This window comes from Trifolium pratense, linkage group LG3, assembly GCF_020283565.1.
Source record: "Trifolium pratense cultivar HEN17-A07 linkage group LG3, ARS_RC_1.1, whole genome shotgun sequence".
NCBI lineage: Eukaryota > Viridiplantae > Streptophyta > Magnoliopsida > Fabales > Fabaceae > Trifolium > Trifolium pratense.
The window spans coordinates 2,791,937-2,804,886 of NC_060061.1; the positions used below are offsets into that span (position 1 = coordinate 2,791,937).

Genomic DNA, 12,950 nt, shown 5'->3' on the forward strand with positions numbered 1-12,950 from the left:
TCTCAAAAGTTCCAAATGATAACAATCATTACTGGCAAACTTAACAAATATGTCAAATCAAAGAAAAACAGGATACTGAAGAAGAGCATTCAAAACATAATTTTTGTTCAACATACATCTGATAAATCATAGTTATTCAAACCACTATTTGGAAAACATAATTTCACACGGGACTAAATATAACATAACTAGCACACTAAAACATGATATATATGATGCGACTAAAGCGAATCATTTTTTCTTAGCAATGAACAAACCCCACTTCTGCTCCCCACGTTCCCCCCTGATCTGTTTCGCCTTCCATCTATCCACAATTTCATTGTAGTCATCCTGCAAGCAATTAAAGGTTTTAAATTAAGGGAAGCACAAACCTCAAAATAAAGTATTATAAAAGTCATCTAAACATAATGAAAAACCCACATTGCTGAAGTCACGGATAAATTCGTCCTTCTGGCTCTCAAGAGCAAGTAGCTCCTGCTGTAGTGTTCTCACAAACTAAACCCCACAAGTAACAACAAAGTTATAAGAAATTCAGGAAGACTAGAAAATGCAAATGCCAAGAAAACTAGCCCACGGAGTCAAACAAACCTGATCAGTTCGATCCTCAACAATGACATCAAATCCAGCGTTCTCCAGCATCTGCAGATGATTTAGAAAACAAGGAGATTGTCATGCAAAAGCAAATTAAACTCAAGTGGTGTCAGCTGAAACCAAATGTGTGAAAGAGAATCAAGCAATGAACGGACCTGCTCGTATTCTTTCAAGTCATGGATATAGTATCCTCCTTCCTTAATGTACTCGGCAAATTCTGATGATGGACTTCCAGCACTTTTACAGTAATCAGTAATTAGAAGTTGACCTCCAGGTTTCAACCACTTGTAAAATGATCTGAATAATGTTGGTTTGTCCTGCATTAATCCAGAGTAAATTGCAGAAAATAAATGTCAAGATCTTCAAGAATATCAAATAAAACAAAATATATTAAATGAACTACAAATTACAGACATACACACCTATGCTATGAGGATAAAGCTATCGATAGATTCAATGCTCTAAAGCTTAACTCCTACTAAATTAACAAATTTAATTAAGGGTGAAAAGGAAAAATCCTTACTTTGATGTATAACATGGCATCACGAGTGTAGATTACATCATACGTTTTCTCAGTATATGTTTTTTTAGAGCAATCAGCACAATCAAATTCAACAGTGTATTTCAATCCAATAGCACGTTCAATAGCACGGGAAATCATATTTATGGAGAGGTCAACACCGACAACCTCAACATCAAAATTTTCAGCCATGTAGAAATCACCCCCGCCAACACCACAACCAACATCCAGTACTTTCTGGCCAGGATTTAGTTCAAGCTTAGCTACTAGTTCCTTTGTCGTTTCTGCCCAAGCGTTAAGCAACTCATAAGTTAGAAACACAAACAATATGTTGAAACCAAAGAACTTAATCCCTTGATCAGGATGATAGATTCTTCAAATGAAAAAAATAAAAGAATTCCAAATATGGCATCATACAATCAGCAGTCTAAGAGCAACATATCATAATTAGAACTATATTAAGTGACAAACAGTAGTGAATCTTGGCATAATTTTTTGAGGAGGCCAAAAACAATGTGGAGATATTTGTTCATGCTGTTAGAAGCCATGTTCTAAAGAATTACATGACAAATTTGTTATGTTTTATTCTTATCTATTTGGAAGAACATTCATCCTTGTGTTCAATTCTTGAACGATGAGCATCAAAATCAGGCATTCCAGAAGGTAGATATGTTGATTATTGAATTTATATCAAATTTAAGTGGAGAAAGGAAAATATGAAGGCATACCAAGTCCTCCGGTGCTTATAAAGCCTTGACCATACACACGCTCATATCGTAAAATACTCTTCTCGCTATATTCAACTTTATCTAAGAACTTTTGGAATCCCCTATCATCATGTGATCTAACTTTTTGCCATATCCAGCAAATCTGCATCATATAAATATTATTGTATACATGCATACGTCAGTCAATTGGATAAGCTAATTTCACAATAGTAATTACACGAAATGGAACCCTGCTATGTTACCTGGTTTTGATTCTTTTTGTTTCGAACATAAGCTCCAATACATTTACAGCCCACAAGAGAAAGTTCAAAGGAATCCCCAGAATTATCACTCATGTGGCATTGTTTAAATACCTGCATGAACAAAGTAGATGACTGATCAAAGATACCAAACCAACGGGGTATTATTTGTCTTATAAAATACAATCCAATTAGTGCTCAACATTAACATATTTGACATTTGGTTTTGCATATCTCTACCATCACAAAACACTCCTATTAGTTAGGTTCAAATAGTTTTGAAGCTTATTTATTTAATCATTTCCATAAAATAGAGATCATACACTACGATGAGCCCAAAGTTGATGTCAATCTCTTTTTAATCAAACAATAATCTGGCACAACCTATGGGAGAGAGTTAACTACAACGAACAAACCTTTGTGTAAAATCTGGGTTCCCTGTAGTGAGTAGGATTGTAATTTCTCTTTGAATCTCCAGATTGATGGAAACAAGATTCTCGGAAGAATATATACCCATCATCTTTTAACCATTTCATCATTCTTTCTGCTAAATTCTCAACCTAAAGCACCGAGGGGAAAATAAAAAGGTTAATTATATGAAGCCACAAAATTCATGTTTCTTTAAATGAGTTTTTTGTTTTCCAAATCAAAAGCATGACCATCGATGATAGCTTGTGTTTTGGTCAGTACCACCCAAAGCCTTAGCAAAGGGTAGAGGGAATACTACACAGTTTTCCCCAATAACTGGGATTAAACAAATTCTCTGATGATACTATAATATTTCTTTGCAAAGGAAATTAAATTTATCCTTGCTTAGTTACTTAACAAGTTTTTGAATTTATGGATAGCACAAAGTACCAATAGACGATACGTAGAAAAACAACAAAGTTGATTTTATATTTACAGCATGTTCACTGTCAGTTGGAACCATGAGCCATTACTCCACAGTTCATACATCCTGTTGACTTTCCAAAAGGCCTGAATTGAAAATAAACTTGTGAAATTTTTGTATGGGGGGTCTAAAATAAACAAAACTGACCTCATTATCTGAAAGATACATTAGTAACCAGTTTGAGAAAATCACATCAACAGATCCTTCAGGAACATGCATGTTTGGAGATGTGACATCAGCACACAAAAACTTGACATTTTTGTAGTGTCCGTTAATGCTTTCGTTCTGCAGAACATTATGAGGGATTCAGGTTAGTTCACAATGAGGGTGTTGTGGGTGTGTGTGCGCGTGCACGTGGACACATGCGTGCATCAAATATGTCATTTCTCATAATGGTAAGACAATGCAATGACCTTCTTTATTGCACTCTCAATGAAGTCCACAGCAAGCAATTGACCAGATTTTTGGGCCAACTCTCCAGTAAATCTTCCAATACCAGCTCCAAGCTCAATAACTGATTTTCCTTCATATGATGGTAGTAGGGAAAGAACCTATTGTAAATAAAAAATAAATGAGTACAAAAGCATTGTCCTGCTATAAAAATAAAAAACTAAAAAAAAAAGTAACCGGACAGAGATAATGAAAAAGGTACGTAAAGAAATTCAAAGGCCTCTTTTATTAAAACATGTGGGTGAAATTGGACGTCTCTTTGTCAAAGAAAATTATCTCGTCATACTTGTGATTTTGATTACATTATGAATTAGATGAGTACATGTATATTATTGAGTAAAATTAGTTGGATAAATTACAGACAAAATCTACAACTAAATTGAAGGATTGTAGATCATACTATAGACATAAAATCTACAACAATTAATATGAAATAACAAAATTACAAAGTGACAAAGTTTAAGAAGCAGATCAAAGAATTAGAGTTGAAATTATTATTAGTGATAGTGAGTAAGTAAAGTAAGGAGCATCGATGAGAGAGATAGAGAGAGGATCTGTTACTATTAACACGAGAGAGAGAGAGAGAGAGACGATTACTAGTATGTATTCAGAAAATGAAAAAGCGTAAATCTGAAAAAGGAAGGAGGCGACCTCAGGTCTTTCTTCCTTGTCGAGATCGGAAGCTTTGGAGTCGAGCATCATTGCCTCGACTGACAGATCGGCACAATGCTGAATCCAGTAAGATTTCTGAACCTCACGCTCATCCATAGTACCTGCAAAATCCAATCGAATTCATTCAATGCAAAGTTGAAAATTGAAATAGTATTAGGAATGAATTATTATCATGAGATGAGGAAAAAGAAGAAGAAGAAAGAGAATGACCTGATGATGGTGGTGGTGAAGCAGCCATGGGAGAAGAAGAAGAAGAAGAAGAATGAAAAGGAATGATAATAATAAAAATAAACAAGTTTGTTTGTTTGTTTGTTTAAGTGCCTTCGATAGCGAGGCGAGACCTTGAGAAACTCCTTGATCTTCGGTTAAAGCCTCTTCCTCTCTGCTGCATTAATCACTCTCCTCTGCCTCTTGCTTCCTACTTCCAACCACAACCTCCATTTATACACACCATTCCCTTCTTATAATTAATTAATTAATTAATTAAACTAGTATGATATTTTACATACCAATATCAAATCTTATCATATAAAACGACAAAAATTATTTATTATTATTATTATTATTATTATTATTTATGGTGTTTAATATTCATCTAGTTCTGTACCAAAAAAATATATATATATATATATATTCATCTAGTTCTATATATAAAAAAATGTTTATTTGTCGGATACAGTATATTGTAAAATTAATGTATCTAAACTATAATATTGTTTAGATACATTAATTTTACAATGCATATGAAAAGCAAATTTTTTCTTATATATAAAATCGATTGAGTAATATTGTTTTGTAATTATACTTAAAAGAAAATGTTAAAAGATGCATTCGGACACTAGTTAAACATACTAATAATAAATACTCCGGAATAATTTTTATCTTGAAACTTATAAATTTAATGAGTTAGAAATATAAAAAGTTATGTTTCTAACTTTCTAGTAGTATCAACTTTATTCTCTTGTTCAAAAAAAGTATCAACTTTATTCTTAATTTTTTTTTAAGTATATTTAACAAATGTCTGATCACAATATTTAGTATGATCCATATTTTAATAGAATAATTTTTTGTATATATATTTTATATCCGATAACCTAATAGTAATAGCTAGAAATTTCAACATAAATATAAAATAAATTAAATATCTCAAATTCAAATCTCAACTTTTATATATTTATGATGTTATTATTAGAGTATCAAGTGTAATACTGCATTATTTTGTAGAAAATATATGAGTAAGAAAGATTCTTTTACATTGCGATGTTAAGTATGAGGCGATACGAGACGAAGGAAAGAAACAAATGATTCTTGAACGGAATCTAGCAGGATCCCATTGTACCAATGGTTATTCGACACGTGGTTTTGCAGTCACATCATACTTTTCTTTTTGGTGCAAATCCCATTTTTTATTATAAAAAATTTATGAATTTATGAAAGGGTCAGGATTCTTTTGTTTTTTTGACAACAACCACATGTAGTAGGATGATTAGCATCTATTTGGGCACAAACCCAAGAAAAAAGTATTTAGGTACAAACTCAAAAATGATAAAAAATTAAAACAAAATTTTAATTATCACATCATTCAATCATTTTTTATTTTTTTTTTGCACATGTATATGTGCCTAAGTAATTATTTCTTGGATTTGTGCTCAAATAAAAATACCTCAAAATCTAATGAGTCGTGCTAATCAATATAGTAATTGACAAAAAAAATAAATTTTTTTTATTTATTTTTGCAGTATCAAATTGAATGAGCCACATATACCTACAATTTTCACTCAATTTAAATTTAATTGGTCTATAACTATTACAATGCGCTATTGTAACAATAAAAAATTCATTTCACAGATCAAATATGTTTTTTTTTTTTAAAGGTTAGTACTTCCAAATCTTTTTAAAGTTTGGTCTGACCTTGTATCCTATTTAAAAGTCTGTGTTACATAAAAATCTCTATATAGTCTTTTTAAATAGGCTAAACAGGTCTTAAAAGCCTATAAGTTAGCCCGCATACCCAGCTCTGTAAATAAGTTAGAAAGAGTTTTACATAGAAAAAAATAGTACGGGTATCATCTATTTTTAAATATGTCCGGTTACTCAATTCTCACATAGAAATCAATATTTGTGTATTTTAATTAAAAAAAATAGAAGAAGAAGAATGATTCATTCACGTCTAACGTCTCCACAAAATCATTTCGTCGTGTCTTGTCGGTTACCACCATCTCGTTGTGTCTACGTTATCGTCGTCTCGTCATCCGTGTTCATGTCGTCATGCCGTATGTGTTCTCGTCATTCGTGTTACCCTCAACGCTTCTTCCTTTCTTTGATTCCTAAAATTGAACACATTCTCATATTCATATATCCGGAAACACAACACTGACAAACTATGATGGCTTTGTTTATGATTGTTAAACTTATAGATTTAACAACTTGGCGTTTATTTAATGATACAATTCATTTATGTTTAATTAATACTTATAGATTTTAGTGTTCATGAAGAAGATGGTGAGACAATATTGGAGACGAGAAGAAATGGTGAGGTGAATCAACTCTCCGGGATTTGGAAGGAATCAGTGTATCCAAAAAGATGTATTTTTTTGGTATATGTAAAACAAATTAATTGTTATAAGTCTTCCTTTACTCATGTGGTCTCACGCATACATTACCCTACAATCTCTCTCTCATTCCGATCTGAATTCGATTCGTCACTTTAATAAATATAACTGTGAGTTAAGTCTCGCATTGGTCGGAAGAGTTGATGTTGAGCATCATATAAATGAAAAAACCCATAAACCTAATTAGACCAAATACATTACTTTTTCAATGAATCTAAAAAATAATATTTTGCTTATAATAGTAACCGGAGAGAATATTACTTTACTAACTATAGGCATGATTTTAAATTTTTAGTATGCAAGAAAAATAAATTTATATAAAAAAAAAACTAATCAGCTGATTCTTCTTCAACAATGGTGATGTTTTTCTTGTATTTCACCCAACATTATTTTTCTATTGATCTAGCTCTAGCTCTAGCTCTAGAAGCCACAATTAAACAAGTTTGCATGAATGCCATTAAAAAAAAAGAAATTGCATGAATACCACATGGTATCAACATTCAACCATATACTAGTAGTATTTTGATATCCATTTATAGCCCCAACAAGATGTAATAGACGAGAGTTGTGGGCAATGCAACAAACATCCCAAAAATTACCCTGCATTTAATGCAATGAACCCCATTAATGAATGAAATTAAATGAAGAAATCAATTGAATATTTGAATTGATTGATCAAAAAACCGGACGTTGTGTGAATCAAAGTTTCATTTTGAAAATGTTTTACTTTACAAAGAGCAAGTACTTTAAAATCTAAAATATAAAAATTGAACATAAAATACTACTTACCCTGTGCTTAGAATATGAGGATGTACATTGTATTCCTTGGCGAAGACAAATGGGACAATTCCTTGTGGAAGAGCCGCCTGTATTTTTTGACAAACAAATTTCAATTTTAAAAATTGAAGCAAGTTGTCAACTATATATGGTTTCAAATTTTTGTTGTACATTAATTCACAAACACAATTAAACTTGGGTATGTCATATTTTCTTATATTAACTCATTTAAATTTCTTCATAACATCCCAATTAATGTTATATATATATAATAAGTTGTTGCAGAGCATTATATGATCTAGCTTGCAGTCACATGCATGACAACATTATTAACATTTATGATAAATTAGAGGAGATTGGAGGAAGTCAACTACAATAATTTAAAATGTTGTACGTGTTAAAAGGAGTGGGAGGAGAGCAAATGATAAAATACTTGAACAATGGCAACATGCAAGAGGGTTCCTTTGAGACCAACAACAATGGAAGAAATTGCCATGACAATTGGACCGATAAGGAATCTAATGGCCATAGAAAAAGCTGCTACACGATTTCCACATGCTATCATCCTCGGTTGCAAACCCATGAACAAACCTGTCAATATTCATATAGTATTCCACATCATCATCATCATCATCATCATAAAAAAGCTTTATTATAGCTTGTTAATACTTATTATACCCACTCAATACTCATACCCCAAGGAATATATATAGTACTAACCAAGACTGAACATGGACATGCCAAGCCCTGCATCTGATAATATGGAAATAGACTTTGCTATGATAGTAGGCATTTCAATATTCCACCTGTCACGTAACCCCACTAAACATTACTATCTTTATCAATAATTAATTAACAGGTTAAATATTTGTGCAATCCCTTTAAAGTTTATATATATATATATAAAATTTGAAAGAAAAAAAAAAATAGAAACATTAAAAAAGAGTTGGTATTTTTAGAGAGAACAAAAATATATTTAATCCTTCATTAAATTTTTGTAAATGTTGGGATATGTAGCATACCTGAATGAAACGAGTGACCAAGTTAAGCCGATGATGCTAGAATATGTGCTTGGGTTTCTAATGAGTTTTCTCCACACCATTGTCAATATCAACCTTGTCATTACACTTGCTGGTGGAATCGCTTTTGGGTTCACCTTTCCACCTTCCTCACTTTCATTCATTTCCCCTCTCTTTTCATACCCCAATTCTACGTACTCCTCTTCACCTTCCACTGATAATAATAATAATAACAATGATAATAATCATAATCAATACTTACTAATATTATATATTAATTAACCAATCACATAAACAAACTAAAATATGATATACATTTATTTATTTTTTTATCTTGATGAACTTCAACTCCAGTTCTTGTTCCTCCATATTCATGATGAGAACCAGACACGTCAGAAGCACTTGAGCTCCAAACAAACATATGAAGATCATCTGTTTTTTGTGCTATTTGAGTTCGAGTCCTCTCATTCTCGGGAGAGAACATTTCAGGGTTAGGCATAAGGTATTTCTTCGTTGAATGATCGTAATTAGAAATCTCAGTCTCAATTGTTTCTTTCAAATCAGAAGCACTTGAGTAATTTGAATTATGGCTACTACCACCCATCATGGAATAGAAATCTGTATGGTTGAAACTCGACGACACTCTCGAAGTTGGATTTGTAGATGAATGCAAAGAGGAGTATATCTCTGCATTTGTCAGATCATTGGAAGCTCGAGATGTTGTATTTATTATGTGAGATTGAGAACGAGACCCTATATCGGATCTCGAAGCATCTGATTTCCTGACTGTAACATGAAGCTTCCCATCTTGTTTTATTTCAACTTGTGTTTCCAAACACTGCCTTCCATCCAAAGACATGACATCAGAATCAACATGAATGGAAACAATAGTACCAGAAGTAGCAGTGTCTGGAAACTGTTTTGAGATGATCATTTTTGCTCCTTTGTACTCAAACAGGAATGACATAAATGTGTACCAAATTATACACTGAAGGACCACAATTTGTACCATCAAGCTCTCTGAAAATTCACCGTACATGCCTTTCAAAAGAGGGATTCCCATCACCAAAGTGTTTGGGAGTGTTGAAACAGAGAAGAGTGTTATTGTCCAATCTAAACAACCTTTTTTGCTCATGTTGGTCCAAATAGTGAGAGCAAGTAAAACGATGATCTTTTGAAGTGTGTCTGCGGCGATGAAGCGAAGGTTCATTTTGTAAGGATTGTTAGAGGCAATGAAATTGAATGAAAGTAAAGGAACCGCAAACAGAGCAACGAAGCGGTTGATGCCAGAGCATTGATTGGGAGAAAATATTTTCCACCATTTCACTGAACCATATGCTAATATCATAGCCACGTAAAGTGGTACCATTGCTGTCACCACATGGTACAAATCTGTTAACGTTATCATTTTCATTGATGTTTTATTTTCTCTAAGCTTTTGCAAGCAACACCTCACTTTTGCTCTTATTGGATCCAATCTTTAATTTTTCCCTAATGAGTTGTATTATATATAGTACAAACATGTCTTTATGTAAACTCTCCACTTTTTTTTTTCCCTTCTTTTCATAAGAAAAATCATAAAATTAATCTAAAATTGTTTTTTGCTATTTACTGCTACTACTATATTGGAAATATTTTATTCACCAAACACATTTAATTTAAAGTTTATATTTTCATTGAGATTCTAGTCAAATGCTCATTAATTGAACAAAATACATGCAACATAACAAACAAAAGTTAGAAAATGGTTTTTAAAATACCACTTGAATGGTAAAAAGGACAAAATTAATCATTTTTTAAAGAATTTTGTTTACTTGAAAAGGGAGAGAAACTCCATAAATCAACATAGAAAATATGTAAGGACGAAAAGTTGTTAACTTTTTATAAAAATTAAAAATAAAATTTGAGATATTTATAAGAATAAAAAATATATTTAGGCATTTTTCCCTCGGTGCGTCTCTCTTTTTCCCTGCAGGCTGCAGATAAGTCATATTTTTATTTTGTTCGGAAAATAAATTGTTTTACATAATCTTAATTTGGGCCTTTTGAAATTAATTATTGCTACATGGCAGAGGTCTATTAAAGAATTGGAATGAATGGAAAGAAATGGACTCATATTGGAGAGAGTGGGAAACAAATTTATTGTACTGCGTTGAGCAATTACAACATCAATCGTTCGATTTCAATCATTGATTTTGATTATTTCAGAGATTATGTAATATAAACCGTCTGATGTAAAATCAATGATCGATATTGATTAATACAATGTGCTATTTCCACTTCAGCAAATCGGGATCCGATAGAGTGTGATAATTTAAAGATCAAATTATAAGGTTACTATAATTAACTAACAATGTTATGCTCACAGTTTATTCTTACACTTAATTATTTACTCACCTATATATATGGTATTGATCACTACAAAACTACTTGGTTAATGACTGTTGTTGAGGCTCAAATAAATAGGGCTCACTGAAAATTTTGAAAATACAGAGGAAATACATTAGCAATATAAAGTTTCCTTTAATTATATTCAGTAAACAATATGATACATTGATATATAGTTATTATCATGTAGTGGCTAGCTAGCTATAACGGGCTCACCAACAAAGTACATTGCGTACGTACAAATGAAGTATGAGTTGAAACAAGGAAATTACAAGCTAGTAACAAACAAATGATATATAGGAGAGATGGGAGGAATGATGAATAAGGGAAAAATACATATTGAACCTTACTAATTAACATTAATGCCCCTAAAATCAAATAAAAATGGGCAATACAAAAAATGTTTTATTCTGCAAAGAAAATGCAACCAATTAAGTTGCAGTCTTTAGGTGTAGGAAGTAACAAATACTAATTAATAATTAACGAAATAGAGAAGAAATAATTAATGATTAGAAACCCTTAGTACCGGGAAGATTGATCCATTCCAATTGAATTTCAACTTCCCCACATTCAACGTGTCGCAATCTAAGAATAGCATCTTGGATAATTTTGCCATCGGTGTAAGTGATGCAACTCTCCTCTGCTAAGCAGTTAGTCCTGCACGGTTGTATTCTGGTGATTATAGTACCGTTGGGGATGTCTTCTATGTTCATCTTTAAGGCCTCTACATATGGTGTGAGGTCGAATTCAGCATCTCCCATTTTGTCATCTGCGGTAAATGTGTCATGATCATACACAGTCTGGATCGATCGATGCATACATATATAAACATCATCAGTAATAATTAATTGATGAAATACTAAAAAAAAAAAAATGCTAAAAGTAATTACGTACGTACCAGCATGAATGGAAGAACGGGTTCTGTTACTGAGAGTGTAAGGTCTTCATTCCATTCAGGATTGATATCCTTTCTAATGACACGAGTCTTGAGTTTCTGGCTTCCCATCTTAACCACCACATATGGATCGCTTGTATTGACATCACGAACAGCAAGGTTGACGCCACGCTTGATGTGAATCCTTAGAAGTCCGAGAAGGCCGTCCATCGATGATGTTGACAATGATCTCCCTCTCCGTTCTTAATTTTGCTAATTAACCTCCCATCAATTATTATGATGATAATAATAATAATATCTCCCTCCCTCTCCCTTTAATTAATTAATTAATAATTTATCCAAATCTAATTATTATTTTTTCTCTTATGCTACAAAAAATAGAAATAGAAACAACAACAACAACAAAAATGTCATGATTAATTACTAATAATGAACAAAAGCAAACATCCAGAATTGGAAAATATTTGAAGGAATGAACTAACTCACCACAATATTGAAAGATAGGTTGCGGTTAAACGTTTGAATTAATTAATTAATATTCCTGCATGCATGAGGAGGATGGTTGGGGGAAGAGAGAGTATGTGCGTGAGAGTTGATTGCGAGGCACGCACAGAATTGATGAGAATGAATAAATAAATGAATGAGAGACAAGCTGAGAAACAAAGGTTTTGTTTTGTAGTGCAAAATTAACTAAGAATTGAAGGAGAATGAATGAGAGGTAACGATTGATTCACTTTTTCACAATTGCATGCTATACCATCAACGTGTTTGTCTCACCCTCTTTTTCATCTCCCCCGTCAATCGCGCTCTTAGTTTGTCAAAAACATTTTCTATCATTAATTAACCCATCTTAATTGGATGCCTATAAAAAACAGAGAAATGAGTCACAAGTTGTTCAGGATAAATTTTGTATTGTTTGGCTAAATAAATAAATAAATAAATAGTGCTTAAAACTTTATTTGGACGAATAAGAAAACAAATTTATTCTTTATAACTATAATTTTATTTAAATATTATTATATAAACCAAGTAAATATAACAATAAAAATGACCACTTCGTATATGTGTCACAAAAATTGAGTTTAAGGATGAGTTATTGTATTTTTTTTCTTTAAATAGCACGTAAAATTCTTGTGTAAGGCGTCTCAATCCGGGTAAAAAAAAGTT

The 12,950-nt window shown here is 32.1% G+C and overlaps 3 protein-coding genes across 3 annotated transcripts; all 3 read right to left on the reverse strand.

The window, feature by feature from the left end:
- Positions 1 to 48: 48 nt before the first annotated feature.
- Positions 49 to 4,574, reverse strand: LOC123914041 (phosphoethanolamine N-methyltransferase-like). The gene is made up of 12 exons (XM_045965014.1): positions 4,303 to 4,574; positions 4,072 to 4,193; positions 3,384 to 3,521; positions 3,118 to 3,255; positions 2,495 to 2,638; positions 2,082 to 2,192; positions 1,840 to 1,981; positions 1,115 to 1,395; positions 747 to 908; positions 589 to 639; positions 421 to 495; positions 49 to 330 (listed from the first exon to the last, which is right to left on the reverse strand). The coding sequence occupies exons 1-12, from the start codon at positions 4,328 to 4,330 to the stop codon at positions 232 to 234; spliced, it is 1,491 nt and encodes a 496-aa protein (XP_045820970.1). The 5' UTR covers positions 4,331 to 4,574; the 3' UTR covers positions 49 to 231.
- A 2,470-nt stretch (positions 4,575 to 7,044) lies between these two features.
- Positions 7,045 to 9,917, reverse strand: LOC123916186 (probable auxin efflux carrier component 1c). Its single transcript, XM_045967573.1, has 6 exons — positions 8,816 to 9,917; positions 8,504 to 8,714; positions 8,202 to 8,287; positions 7,915 to 8,072; positions 7,494 to 7,570; positions 7,045 to 7,304 (listed from the first exon to the last, which is right to left on the reverse strand). Exons 1-6 carry the CDS (start codon positions 9,912 to 9,914, stop codon positions 7,238 to 7,240), a joined length of 1,698 nt encoding a protein of 565 aa, XP_045823529.1. The 5' UTR covers positions 9,915 to 9,917; the 3' UTR covers positions 7,045 to 7,237.
- Positions 9,918 to 11,340: 1,423 nt separating this feature from the next.
- On the reverse strand, positions 11,341 to 12,005 carry LOC123916793 (protein C2-DOMAIN ABA-RELATED 4). Its single transcript, XM_045968333.1, has 2 exons — positions 11,787 to 12,005; positions 11,341 to 11,688 (listed from the first exon to the last, which is right to left on the reverse strand). Exons 1-2 carry the CDS (start codon positions 11,991 to 11,993, stop codon positions 11,398 to 11,400), a joined length of 498 nt encoding a protein of 165 aa, XP_045824289.1. The 5' UTR covers positions 11,994 to 12,005; the 3' UTR covers positions 11,341 to 11,397.
- Between the last annotated feature and the right edge of the window lie 945 nt (positions 12,006 to 12,950).

What these genes read in the sequence shown, in the direction of transcription:
- LOC123916186 (XM_045967573.1), bottom strand. Translation starts at nt 9,914, where the DNA reads ATGAAAATGATAACGTTAACAGATTTGTACCATGTGGTGACAGCAATG. An exon ending in TGGTCACTCGTTTCATTCAG is followed by an intron (nt 8,288 to 8,503) that starts GTATGCTACATA and finishes GTTACGTGACAG; the next exon opens with GTGGAATATTGAAATGCCTA. An exon ending in CATGTCCATGTTCAGTCTTG is followed by an intron (nt 8,073 to 8,201) that starts GTTAGTACTATA and finishes GAATATTGACAG; the next exon opens with GTTTGTTCATGGGTTTGCAA.
- LOC123914041 (XM_045965014.1), bottom strand. Translation starts at nt 4,330, where the DNA reads ATGGCTGCTTCACCACCACCATCATCAG. An exon ending in ATGCCATGTTATACATCAAA is followed by an intron (nt 909 to 1,114) that starts GTAAGGATTTTT and finishes GGATTAATGCAG; the next exon opens with GACAAACCAACATTATTCAG. An exon ending in TTGAGGATCGAACTGATCAG is followed by an intron (nt 496 to 588) that starts GTTTGTTTGACT and finishes TGTGGGGTTTAG; the next exon opens with TTTGTGAGAACACTACAGCA.
- LOC123916793 (XM_045968333.1), bottom strand. Translation starts at nt 11,993, where the DNA reads ATGGACGGCCTTCTCGGACTTCTAAGGATTCACATCAAGCGTGGCGTC. An exon ending in CCGTTCTTCCATTCATGCTG is followed by an intron (nt 11,689 to 11,786) that starts GTACGTACGTAA and finishes CGATCGATCCAG; the next exon opens with ACTGTGTATGATCATGACAC.